This window comes from Pan paniscus, chromosome 4, assembly GCF_029289425.2.
Source record: "Pan paniscus chromosome 4, NHGRI_mPanPan1-v2.0_pri, whole genome shotgun sequence".
In the NCBI taxonomy this organism is placed as follows: domain Eukaryota; kingdom Metazoa; phylum Chordata; class Mammalia; order Primates; family Hominidae; genus Pan; species Pan paniscus.
Genome location: NC_073253.2, coordinates 138,271,718 through 138,285,532, shown reverse-complemented (window position 1 = coordinate 138,285,532; position 13,815 = coordinate 138,271,718). Strand labels below are relative to the sequence as shown.

The window sequence follows — 13,815 nt, the reverse complement described above, 5'->3', positions numbered from 1 at the left end:
ACCACCTTTATTTCAACCCAAGGAACTGTACAATTAGACTAGTAAGGGTTTACTTTTAAATTAAACATCTAAACAAAAAATCAAAAACTAATCCACTGCAGTGTTTCTGTTCATTTAAATACATGGATTAGATCACCACTGTACCATTTACAAAAGAAGGCAATTTAGACCAGGTGACTTGAAATGATTTTTCTCCTATTAGTTCCAAGCCCATCATATCTGACCCCTCTCAAGTAATAGAGCTCCAGCTTCCTATTTTATTCCTCTGATGTCCATTCTTCAACCAGTAGCCAAAGTGAACTGTCTAAAGTGCAAATTAGTTCATACCACCTCTTCTCTTAAAACCCTCCAATAGCTTCCCATTGCACTTAGATCATAATCAAAACTACTTACAATGGCCCATAAGGCCTATACTATCAAGCACTGACTACCTCTGATTGCATCATTGACCACATGCATTCTGCTCCACACACTGGCCTTCCTGTCACCTCAACATGCCAAGCTCATGGCCCCACCTCATAGCCTTTGCTCCAGCTGTTTCCTCTACCTGGACTGCTCTTCTCCCAGAGCTTTTCATCATTCAGATCTCAGCTTAAATGCAAACCGCTTCAATCTAATGCAACCCACAATCAACATTACTGGTCATTCCCTTACCCTGTTTTCTTTCTTTATAGCAGTTAACAATATCTGAAATTATCTTTGTTATTTGATTCTTTACTTGTTTTTTCTGTTACATTCTCAATAGAATGTAAACAGTAATTGTGTCCTGTTCACCATTATATCCTCAGCCCCTGGATCAGTATATGGTACATGATAATAAACAAAACACGAGTTTATACTCCATCAAGGCCAGTATAAAATACTTGGGGGCCAAAACACAATCTTCCAAAAGAAACTCAGGAAAGGACCAATTCTGCAGTACTTTCAACAAGACCTATGTAGACATGGAACTAATGAATAAAAGAAGTGGTCTGGAATGATAGAATTTTACAGCTAAAAAGGACCTGTAAAATCATGTACATCATTCTGCAAGATTCACGGACTAGGAGTCCCTGGTCAAAAACTTCAAAAACTAAGTGATGGGTCCCAAGTTACTCAGTGGCAGAAACTTGATTCAGTAACATGTCAGCTTGTGGGCTTGAAAAGTCTTAAGTGTCTCTACTTCCTCTATCCTTGTGCTTTCCCGGGACTTTACACAATCCCACCTCCCACTGGACAATTGTCAAATCCCAGAGAGTATGGGAAGTCTGTTCATCTCTGATCACCATAAATACGTATGCACATACACACACTGCAATCGGGAGATACCCACTTTTTTCAACTATTTACGCTAAAATGGCACCTAACTCATACTGTCCTTATTTCTTCTTTGTGCTCAATGAAGACTTTCGTAGAAGTTAAAATACATCATTTCCATTTTCATTTTAGAGGGGGAAGAGGAACTTGTACACCTCTTCTTCTCCTACTTATTGTATTTATTTTGTAGTTTTACATCAGAAAAAGTTGTCCTCCTGAGCTACCAGTTTGCATTTACTACAGACTCTGTGAACAGTTTTAAATGATTAGGTTTCTCTCTTGATTTTGGCTGCTGAAGACTGAGAGACGAATAGGTGGCCCAGCTCAAGCAAGTATATGAACTTTACTGGGGAAAGAGATTTTTTTTTTTTTAGACTCGCTTTTGGCTCCATTTTTGTGCCTCTACCTTTAAACTCTGTACATTTTATTCTCGGTCTTTTCTTTTAAATTAAAAAAATAAAATAAAACTCCTGTTGAAAATTAGACCGTGCACAGTGGCTCATGCCTGTAATCCCAGCACTTTGGGAGGCCAAGGTGGGCAGATCACTTGAGGTCAGGAGTTGAAGACCAGCCTGGCCAATGTGGTAAAACCATCTCTACTAAAAGTACAAAAATTAGCTGGGCATGGTGGCAGACGCCTGTAATGCCAGTTACTCAGGAGGCTGAGGTAGGAGAATCGCTTGAACCTGTGAGGCCAAGGTTGCAGTGAGTAGAGATTGAGCCACTGCACTCCAGCCTAAGCAACAGAGCAAGACTCTGTCCCCCCCAAAGAAAAAGAAAAAAGAAAAATTACCTTAGTAATGAACATTTCAAAAAAACTTAGAAACTACAGTTAAGGTAAATAGATGAGTCAAACGGAAACAGTAAAAATCAGCAGACAGCCACTGAGAACACAATGAAACCTGTGCAATATGACCACTCCTCTCCCCACTGCTCCCAGAACGGGCTCATACTGAGCAGCTGCTTTGTAACTTGCATTTTTCATGTATTATAAATAATTTTTAAAATGCCGTATGTCTGTAATCCCAGCACTTTGGGAGACCGAGGTGGGTGGATCACAAGGTCAGGAGATCGAGACCATCCTGGCCAATATGGTGAAACCCCGTCTCTATTAAAAATACAAAAATTAGCTGGACGTGGTGGTGTGTGCCCGTAATCCCAGCTACTCAGGAGGCTGAGGCAGAAGAATCCCTTGAAACAGGGAGTCGGAGGTTGCAGTGAACCGAGATTGCATTACTGCACTCCAGCCTGGGGACAGAAAGAGACTCTGTCTCAAAAAAAAAAAAAAAAAAAAAGACCGTATGTCAAAAAATGTATTTCCATTGCATTGTCAGTGATTCACAGTTTTTTACTACACAGATGTACCATTGTTGATTTAACCCATTTTTGAGACATTTGGCCCGTTTCTGATTTTGTACCTTAACATCACCACAGTGTAAACATCCTTATGGCTCAATCTGGCCCATATCCTTATTTCCTCAAGACCAATTCCCAGAAATGTCACCTACTTCTACTTTATATTCTCTGGATATATCTTACATACCTTTACAAGATGCCTTAATTCTTTATTTAAGAGAGGTACAGGGGAAATAACTGAACATTTTAAAAAATGTTTCCATACATTACAACTGTTTTGGAAAAAATATCTTTTGACAGTATACATAAGGGTAGGTTTTTAAATTCTCTCTCTTCCCTCTACTTAATGCCTCACAGTCCTTATGAAAAAAAAAGTGTGTATTTCTCAACTGGCAAGTTATGAATCCTGCTTTAAAAGAGAGAATTTCTTTCCACTACTTAAAAAGGGCTGGTAGGCTGAGAGGCTGTGAGTAAATAAGATTCACATCTCTGACAACGGTTCAAATCAAATCCAGTGGAAAGATGGTTAATAGCTTTTCTCAGCGGTACAACAGACCAGCAAACTCAAAGCTTCAAACTGCTGGGACTGAGGAATCTCCTCTGTGGCTGTTTCTGAAGAAGGGATGGAGACCATCAGGATGAACCAGCCTCCTTGATCTTAATGTCCTGCTCCCACAGACCTGGGAAAGATCAGTGTGAACATGGGCCTGACCCCTTTTCTCTACCTGGGTGGTCCCCAGGGACTAGCTCCCCAGAGCATCTTGGGTTCACAGACCCCAAGATGTCTGCCAGAGAAAATTTAGGGTGTCTGTGAACTTAGACAGGAAAACAATTACATCTTTATCTTCACTAACCTATAACTGACATTAAGCATTTCCTTCCTTTATGGATGTAAGCAACAAATCACAGGAGCATTAGCGGTACCTGCAACTTGGTCAGAAATCACAGATATTTTCATAACACATTACAATTATTATGGATATCTTGAAATATCACTGCTCCCAAATTATGTCAGTTATCAGACCCACCACTATCACTTATAAAGTGTTAACAAAGAAACACATATATCATGATACCCTGTGTTTTTTAATATTCTAAAAATCGAATTTCAGTAACTGGTTTCTATAATCATATGTATTTTAGATATTTAACACATTCTTCTGATCAGCCAAAGAAGTTGGTGACACAAAATCAGTTAGGACCTCCTGCTTGAGACCAACAAGACTTGTGGAAATCCACTGACAATGGCACTTGGGGAGCTAATGAGTCACTTAAAGTCAGGAAACAGCAGGTAGCAGGTCTGACTCCTCACCAGATGCGTGACCTTCTATGAGAACAATGCCATCTGTTAAACTACTTTACCTCTGGTTTCCACAGCATGGATGCATTTCCTGATTATGCTGAAGCCAATGCTGTCCAACTGCGCAGCTGAAAGAGCAAGAGAAGGGCAGTCAAGTTGCTAGCCATGGAAATCAACCTCAGGATAGGGCTTAACCAAACCAGGATGAATCAATCGCATGCTGTGGTCACATATCCTTTTAATTTTTCCCAATAACAGTACAGGAATAACATAATAATAATAATAATAGCTGGCATTGATTGAGAGCTTTCCATATGCTAGGTATGGTTTTAAGTGCTTTGCATGTATTATCTCATTTAGTTCTCATAGTAACCTCAAGCTGTAGTAACCTGTAAAATTATCTTCAATTTACAGGTGAAGAAACTGCAGCATAAGGTGACAGGTACCTTTACACTGCTCTGCTATTAACAGAAGCTGTAGAACTAATTGCGGTCTCCTTCAAAAAGCACAAATTAAGTGGTCTATAAATGTTGGGTAAGTGCTTAAAATAGATTTTCTCACTTGATCTCAGTAAGTCCTCCAGGTTGACATTATCACTAGCCCATATTACAGATGAAAAAACTGAGGCTTGGTAAAACTAAGTATCTTGACCAAAGATGCAGAGCCAATACATGGAGACTTGCTCTAGAGCCCATACCATCAAACTGCCTTAAACGTGTCCTTGAGTTAAGTATAATCCTGCTCAGGTGACTAGAAGAAAGGAAAAATAGAACAAAGAATAAAAGAAGAAAAATGATTCAGAGGAAAATTAAAACAGCCAAGAACAAAGACACTACCAAAGGAAGCAGCATGAAGGCAGTGGGGCCATCCTCTAGGGGGAAATGAGCAAGTGGTGACAGGATTCTCACCCAGAAAATAAATGATCAACAGCAGCAACTTCTTCCACAGCAGAGAACCACACAAGGCTGGAAACTTCTAACCTGACAACAAGGCTGGAAATTCCCTAAAATTCACCCCCATGTTTTGGTTACCCGGTGATAATCTTTAAGAATGGGTTCATCTTTGACCTTCTTAGGACAGTGGACAAGGCATTCTACCACTTAATGGTCACAGTGGAAGAGAAAATGGCAGAAAGTAGAAAAGCAAGTATTTATAGATGATTTGCGGTCATCTCAGGGAAAGTAATAAACTTGTAATATTTGAGAAGTGAGCAGAACCTGAACTCACCTTGGATCTAATCCAAACTGAATCTTTCTTTAATTCTTAGCGTATATGGGTAAACTTAGATAAAATGAACATTTTATTTTTTTATTTCCATAGGTTATTGGAGAACAGGTGGTGTTTGGTTACATGGGTAAGTTCTTCTTTTTTTTTTTTTTTTTTGAGACAAGGTCTTACTCTGTCGCTCAAGCTGGAGTGCAGTGGCATGATCTTGGCTCACTGCAACCTTCGCCTCCTGGGTTCAAGCGAGTCTCCTGCCTCAGCTTCTCTAGTAGCTGGGATTACAGGCACCCACCACCACATCTGGCTAAGTTTTGTATTTTTAGTAGAGACAGAGTTTCACCATGTTGGCCAGGCTGGTCTTCAACTCCTGACCTCAGGTGATCTACCCGCCTCGGCCTCCCAAAATGCTGGGATTACAGGCGTGAGCCACCGCACCTGGCCTACATGGATAAGTTCCTTAGTGGTGACTTGGGAGATTTTCATGCACCTATCACCCAAGCAGTATACACAGCACCCTATTTGTAGGCTTTTATCCCTCACCCCCTTCCCATCCTTTCCCCCATGTCCCCAAAGTCCACTGTGTCATTCTTGTGCCTTCGCATCCTCATAGCTTAGCTCCCACTTATGAGTGAGAACATACAATGTTTGGTTTTCCATTCCTGAGTTACTTCACTTAGAATAATAGTCTCCAGTCTCATCCAGGTAGCAGCAAATGCCATTAATCATTCCTTTTTATAGCTCAGTAGTAATCCATCATATATATACACCACAGTTTCTTTATCCACTTGTTGACTGATAGGCATTTGGGCTGGTTCCATGTTTCTGCAATTGTGAATTGTGCTGAAGATTTTAAAACATTTTTTAATCACCAAGAATTCCCAAAATCAAACTAAAAAGGAATGCTAATTCCTAAAACAACTCTTCCCAAACTGAAATATTAATAGTTCCTATACTTACATGCATACTTATTGCTTAGTGATGCTTATTACAAACACACTCAGCCTCTAGGATAGTAAGTAAAGTACCAGAAAACAAACAGAAAAACAATGTTTTTCTCCCTGGAGATTACTTGCTATACAAACCATTCTTTTTATTCCCTTAAAATGGTAAGGAGCCTATTAACCCAATCCCTTGTTTTTCCCAGTATAAATAAAGTATTTGCTCTGCAAATTATGGCATCTCAAGATTCTGATTACAGGCTGAAAGCCAAATCAAAATAATTCTTCCAAATAAAACTCAACTCATGCGGCAGGCATTTTTCAAATTTAATAACAACCTATAATACAGAGGCCAAATACCTATTGGAATCCAGGGGAGGAATTTTTTTTTTTAAATAACAGCTTTCTTGGTATATAGTTCATATACCATAAGTTTACCCATTTTAACTATACAATTCAGCAATTTCTAGAGTATTTACAAAGCTGTGTATTAATCACTATTATCTAACTCCAGAACATTTTTGCCCTCCTCCCTACCCCAAAAACCCATACACATTAGCCATTTCTTCCCTTCTCCCAGCTGTGGGAAGAATTCCTTTTCTATGGATTTGCCTATTGTGAACACCTCACATAAATGGGAATCATACACTATGTGGTCTTTTATGTCTAGCTCCTTTTACTTAACATAATGTTTTCAAGCCTTAGCCATGTTGTAGCATCAGTACTTCACTTCTTTTTATGGTTAAATAATATTCCATGGTCCAGATATATCACATTTTATTTATCCATTCATCGGCTGATAGATATTTGGGCCATTTCCACTTTTTGGCTGTTGTGAATAATGTTACTATGAACATCTGTGTACAAGTCTCTGTGTGAACTGGTATTTTCATTTCTTTTGAGTATACACCTAGGAGTGGCATCGCTGGGTCACAGAATGACTCCGTGCTTAACTTTTTGAGGAATTGCCAAACTGTTTTCTAAGCAGCTGCACCAGTTTTCATTCCTACCCACAATGTATGAGGGTTCCAATTTCTCCTAATCCTTGCCAACATTTGTTATTGTCTTTTTTATTATAGCCATCCTAGTGGGTGTCAAGAGGTATCTCATTGTGGTTTTGACTTGTATTTCCCTAATGACTAATAATGTTGGGAATCTTTTCATGTGCAGGGAGGATTTTCATTCCTTTATACAGTAGTCACAATAGAGCCTACTGGAAAGCATTTGTCAGACGGGGAATTACGTTTTGTGCTAAAGGAGTTTCCCAAAATGTTTATAACTACGATTCAATAGTCAGGTGAAGCCTTTTAGTTCTTCCTTTGAGAGGTGCTTAAGATCATCTTTTCATAGCAATGAGAATCAAAGAAGTCTGGGAGAGAAAGAATTGCCATTTTACACAGTGCTATGGGCAGCTGCAGACATTGATTCTGAACTAGGATGTTTTAAGAGTAGGCTTGTGAACATGGTCTTATTCTAGGCATTGACGAACTTCTGCCCTAGACAAAGGCTATTTCTTTACCCTCTGAACATCAATAAAAGTTTTGAAAAATTGGAAAGAACCTAGCATCTGACAGTGATGACCCCAGTGGTCAGAAGATACATGTATGTAAAGCCATCAGCCCAATTAGTGGACATAACCCTCTAGAGGCAAATCAGTCATTGAACCTTTTTTTGTGTGTGTGGCACTGTAGGAAGTGCATCCTTTTCTAGGTAAGTAATATTTACTGGAAAAGAATAAAATGGACGCTTCCAAATACATCCAGAAAATAATCAAAATTTTACCCACTACTACAATTACTTCTTTTGGTAAATGGCAAAGCAAAACCTCCACATTCAATCTGAGTAAATGTTCCTCCTTTGGTTTTCCCAGCGTTAGAGATACTCCAATTTGTTTGAAACCAGCAAACTCCTTTTCTTGGAATTAAGTCTTACACAGATGTTACACATAAAGGTCTTACATATGACATGTGTAATCCAGTATTTCTCAGTTTATCTTAGTTGTCTAAGTTCAAATGGATACGATATTTACATATTGCAAAGTCAAACATTATGAGCTCAAGATAACTCTGTTAGCCTCTAATGTATTAAAATTGCATATTGATGATGATTATTTACAGCCTATAAACAGATAACACTGTGTTAAGAAATGGAATCTCTTTCAAACAACTGTTTCTCCAACAAGGAATTCAAGAAATACAGGTTATCAACCACTGCTCTAAACCTCTAAACTGGAACTAGTGTAAATTATCACATTGCCCACTGCCTGGGGACCCCCAACTCTTTTTGTCTCTTCTCTTTCACACACACACATGTGCATGCATGCACACACATAAAGAGCTTGATTTCTACTCTCATCAACTTGAGTTTCCTGCTGATTAGATTACTAATAATTAACAACGGTTTTATTATTTATCATGGACCAAGTACCATAATGTGATAGGGACTACAGTGCACACATAACCAGATCATTAGTCCTGATCTCTGCCCAGTAGGGATATAATCTAAGTTAATTGAGATCTCCTAGTCTGAAAAGCAAATTCCCACTAAAAGGTTTAGAACACTATCACCACCAAGCTGCATTTGCTAACGACAGAAAAAGTCTGAGTGGCCCGCCAGATGGAGGCGGCTGTCCTTAATCCCCTCAAGCAGGTGATTCAGCTCTTTCACTGAGCCAAGGCTCAGAAAAGGTCAGGGATTTATTAGCAATTTCTGTATCCCTATAATCTCCAGCAATAATCTCTCATTAAATATCTACTAGGCTTGCATTAGTCCCTTAATTTGACTTGTGATGAGTTGTCGCAGGACCTGTGTCTCCCAGGCCCAACATCCACCATCCTGCAGTTGAGGATTCGGCTGGTTTACTTCCCTCCCTCAGCCTCAGGTTCAGCTCTGCTCAGTGTACACAAGAGGCAGGCCAAACAGTTGTCTCATCATGAATGCTGGCGGAGCTTGCACCAAATATCCAGGTTGGCCTCCCAGGTTAGAAATGTGCCATCCTCTTAACTTTCATTTCAACTTTGAAGCCTTGTTGCTTTGTCTCCTTTCAGAGAAAGCAGCATGCTAGGGTAGCAAAGTCCATTTTCTCAAAGTTCTCTGGAGAACATGTGAACACAGGAGAGGTGGGTTTATGCTCAGTAACCTTGAAGAATCTTAGGGAAAACCACAGACGTGGGAAGAGGATGCCTTGGGCTATCATGCCTAGGATATGAACCCCGGGAGGCTGGAGGCAGGTTACATCCAGAGACTAGCTGTCTTACTGCAAAGGGATTAAAAGAACAACTCTAAGGTATAATCAAATGATTTTCTTATCTAAAAGGAGGAGGCTTGAATCGCTTGAACCCAAGAGGCAGGGACTGCAGTAAGCCGAGATTGCACCACTGCACTCCAGCCTGGGCAAGACTGTCTCAAAAAATAAAAATAAATAAAAGGAGGAGGTTGGTGGGCCAGGGAGACAGACATGGATTTTAGCATAACTGCCACTGCTATACAACCATAAGGTCAATGCCATGTCCTGAAGCTTCTGGGACCTCATCTGAGATACTTTTCACTGGCTCCTCCCAGCTATTTAAAAAAAAAAAAAAAAGAGGTGTGTAGGTGGTCGGAAAATTATAACAAAATCACAAGTATCACCCTTGGCACCACTTCTTACCTCCCATATCCAAATTATTACCAAGTCCCTCAATTGTATCTTCTAATGCCTCTCAATTTTGTCCAATTTCTCCATCATCATCATCACCATCCTGGTCCCTACCTCAATCATCTGTTGCCAGGATGACTGCATTAACCTCCTGGCTGGTCTTCTTATTCTTCTTGTTCCTGTCTGCCCTCTGCATTGCAGCCCCTATGGTCTTGACAAAATCAGAGCATATCACGTCCCTGCAGCACCTCTCTGCCCTTGGGAGAATAAGCCCAATCCTTACTTGCTCACAAAGCTCTGTGTGACGGGGCCCTGCCTGGCCCTCCAGCTTCTTCAGGGGCCACTGTGCCAGCTCTGAGCACCTAGCCACACTGGCTGTCTTTCAAGAACATTCAACTAACCATGCTTTCTCCCCAGCACAGACTGTGGATTTCGCACGGGAGCCCTTTGGCTCCCAACTCACATTACCCTCAAGTGTCCCTTCCTCAAGAAACTCACCCAGACCTTCCCACCTAGGTTAAAGCCCCCATCGTGCACTCAGATACAGGACCATCAACCTTTCTTTCAGACTATGATGCACCACTGCAAGTTTACGCTGATATGTGTGATTCTGTGAAAAATGTCTACCAAACTAGAATACTTATTCATGAGGGCAATGGTCCAGGTATATTTACTTCACTGGCTACTACAGCTCTATCTTTCACCATCAACTATAGCAATGGATATGAATTGGAAGTGTGTGCATGCACGTGTCATTTTTCATTTTGGATACATGAATAGGTAAATTAGTGAATGAATGGTAGAGAGAGTTGCCGAGGGGCAGTGTGTCAAAATGACCTTTCAATTTCTACTGATATAAACCCTCTGAGAGCAGATGAGTTCTTTTAACCTTTTGGTCCTCCGCTTTCTCGTTTTTTTTTGTGATGATATAAAGGTTAAATAAAGAAATGAATAGGCTGATCTAACCACTTCCTTCCTTCCTGTATCAATACAGGCATGCCACCTAGCAGCGAAGCCCAAGAATGGGCCCAAGAAAAAGGAAGAACAAAAGTGGCACAAGCCAAGCCATGAAACATAGGAGACAAAAGCAAATTTAGGTTTTTCTGGACACTTTTAGACCTCCTGCATTTTGTCCGTCAAGGCATTATCATCATTGAGCTGCATGTGGTGTGAAGCTGGGGCTGAGAGGAGGGCTTCTCCATATTACACTAACTCGGCCATCTAAATGAGGGTCAAGAGGGGCCTGAGGCCTGAGGGTCAAGAGAGCCCCTGGAAAACACAAGTATTCTCCGCTAGACCATCATGCTACCCGTGAGACCTGATTCCTCAGGCTCAAGAGCCCCTCTTCTGAAAATCACTGACCTGCAGTTGCTCAACTCCAACCTTCAGTATTCAGAAAACCAAGAAATTTGGCAAGAAGTGGCCAAATTGCCCAATTTGAATAGAAGAAAACTTTCCATACTATAAGCTGACTGATGGACACATATATATAGTCTATAAAAACAGCACACTAGGACATGCCCTCAAACGACCCCATGCCTGCATCCCTGGAATTCTAACCAAACCCTGGGGAGGGAAATCCTCATCCAAAGGAGAGGAGCTAATCTACTGAATTAGCCTCAACATGAACTAGAAAGGGTTACTGTCCCTAAAGCTGGTATTCAACAAGTTTTTCCTAGTCTGAATTTTTTCCCCAGGAAATTTAGTCAATTCTCCTTTGATTAAAAAGAAAAAAACAAACCAAACCTTTTTTGTGGGAGAAATGGAATTTGCTGGAAGCACTGTAGGTTATGCATAAAAACAAGAGGATTGAGGTTGAGCACCCTGGCTCTCAACTGTAATCTCAGCACTTTGGGAGGATGAGGCGAGAAGATCGCCTGAAGCCAGGGGTTTGAGACCAACCTGGGCAACATGGTGAAACCTCATCTCTACAAAAAGGTTAAAAAAAAATTTGCTGGGCATGGTGGTGTGAACCTGTGGCCCTAGCTACTCAAGAAGCTGAGGCAGGATGATGGCTTGAGCCCACGAGGTTGAGGTTACAATGGGCTATGATCATGCCACTGCACTGCAGCCTGAGCAACAGAGTGAGAGCCTGCCTCAAAAAAAAAAAAAAAAAACTGAGAAGTAAAGGATTTCTAACACGGATGGATGGATGGATACAGGAAATTGTCCAGTTGCTGTGAGCAGGCCACTTCAGGGGCATGTTCTCACCACAGAAATTTATGCAATTTTCCAATGTGATTTGCTCTTTATAGAGCCTGGTTGGCCTCCCTCATTCTGAATTTAATCAATTTCAGCACCCTTAAAAGCCATTGAGAAAACCACCCACATTGAAATGAACATAAATTCCACCTGAAGAATAATTTCCAATTTTCACACACACAGAGGGAAGACTAGAAGGGCTTGCCTGTTTCCCCCTAATCATGTGAAGCCCCAGGGTTGCCAGGGCTCCCTGGGCTGTGGCCCCTGGAAAGCTGTCCTCATGATAGCAGCTCTCAGAAGCTTCAGTGGGGCCCAGGAAAGGTGGCCAACTGGTTCTTAATTATCCGGGTGTGCATTCTCTATTGTGGAGGTTACCCACAGCCAATTTTTAATCCCAGATCAGCACTCCAGGGACCGCCATGCACCATCCCTACACCAGACTATTCTCTGCCCCCTGGCTGGTATGTTCAGGGAATGTGAACTAACTTTAATATTAACTAAAGTCACACAGACAGAATTGTAGGTAGTGGAAACTGAATGAGCTATAAAGCCAGACAGACCTGGATTAGAACCCTGCCTCAGCTACCTCTGGCTGGATATGACCTTAGCTTCACCTTTTTGAGGCTCACCTTCCTCACTTGTATAATGGGGATAACCCAACAGGATGCTACGAGGGTCAAATGAAATGTATAGCAACTGGGATTTACTTGGTATTCAATACATGATCATGACCAATATTACCTAGTATTACCAATATTAGAATGTTACTATATCCTAATATTTGAATGAAATCTTCCAGTTGATGAAATACTTTTCATATTCAAGTTCATGTTATCTTTATGATAACCCCATAGGGTAAGTCTTGCTACTCTTCTTACTCATAACTACTGTGTTTTCACACTAATGAGTGTAATGAGGGATAATACATTACAGTTTATAAAATAAATTAATAAACTATAGTTTATTTGATTTTCCCAATATCTCTGCTAAGTTTTTATGATGAGGAAAGCCAGGCTCACGTTAAGTGGTAACAACAGCAATGATAACCGTGGCTAACACTTACTGAGCACAGACTACATTGCTCTGAGCTACACAGTTAGGTGTATCATTTTCTTATCATCATCATCATCATCATCATCATCATCATCATCATCCATATTTTGTAGATAGGAAACCTACGCTCAGTCAGGTTAAGGAATTTCTGTAAGATTATAGCATCAGTGAGTAGTGGAACCAAGATTTTATTTAACTCAGTCTGACTCTTGGGCTCATCCTCTTCTACTCTTTGCTTTCTGCTAGAGACAGTCAGAAAGGAACTGGGGGCTGTGGATCAGGTTCTGTGGATCCTACCATTTCTATTCCAGTAGCGGCTCTCAACTCCAGTGAACAAGAGTGCACTTGTAGAAATGCAGATTCTGGGCCCTCTCCCGCCAATTATGCATCAGTACATGCGAGAACCCCACTTGGAAAAACACTGTACTATATACTAAGCAATTAAGATTATTACCACCAAAAACAAACAAAAATGACTTAATTTAGTCAATTGCCAGTATCTATACCACATTCCCTGCTGGACAACAACTATTTGCCAGTGCTATGCATCTTAATATGGAATGCTGGATTGTTCCACTTTGGCATATGGGATGATTCCAAGAGGTTCACAAACATTTCTCAGTTATACGTTTATTTTAATGAATATTAGAAATCTACTGATTTATCACACATAGCAAAATATATTTCTTTTTTAAATAAACTGAGGTAAAAAAGGGATGAATTGGTTTAAAACCAGTAAGCAAATTAATAATAAAAGTAGTATATGTACATATTTAAAAAGTCAGCCAGGTGCAGTGGCTCATACCCAG

General features: G+C 40.5%; 1 protein-coding gene across 14 annotated transcripts in view; it reads right to left on the bottom strand.

Annotated features, from left to right (window-relative positions):
* The window catches only part of ARHGAP26 (Rho GTPase activating protein 26), a 460,401-nt gene that overhangs the window by 187,927 nt on the left and 258,659 nt on the right, over positions 1–13,815 (bottom strand). For all 14 annotated transcript variants that reach the window (XM_034960692.3, XM_034960694.3, XM_014345105.5 and 11 more), the window contains exon 13: positions 4,015–4,080. In XM_034960692.3, coding sequence (XP_034816583.1) covers positions 4,015–4,080 — 66 coding nt within the window. The remainder of the gene's footprint in view (positions 1–4,014; positions 4,081–13,815) is intronic.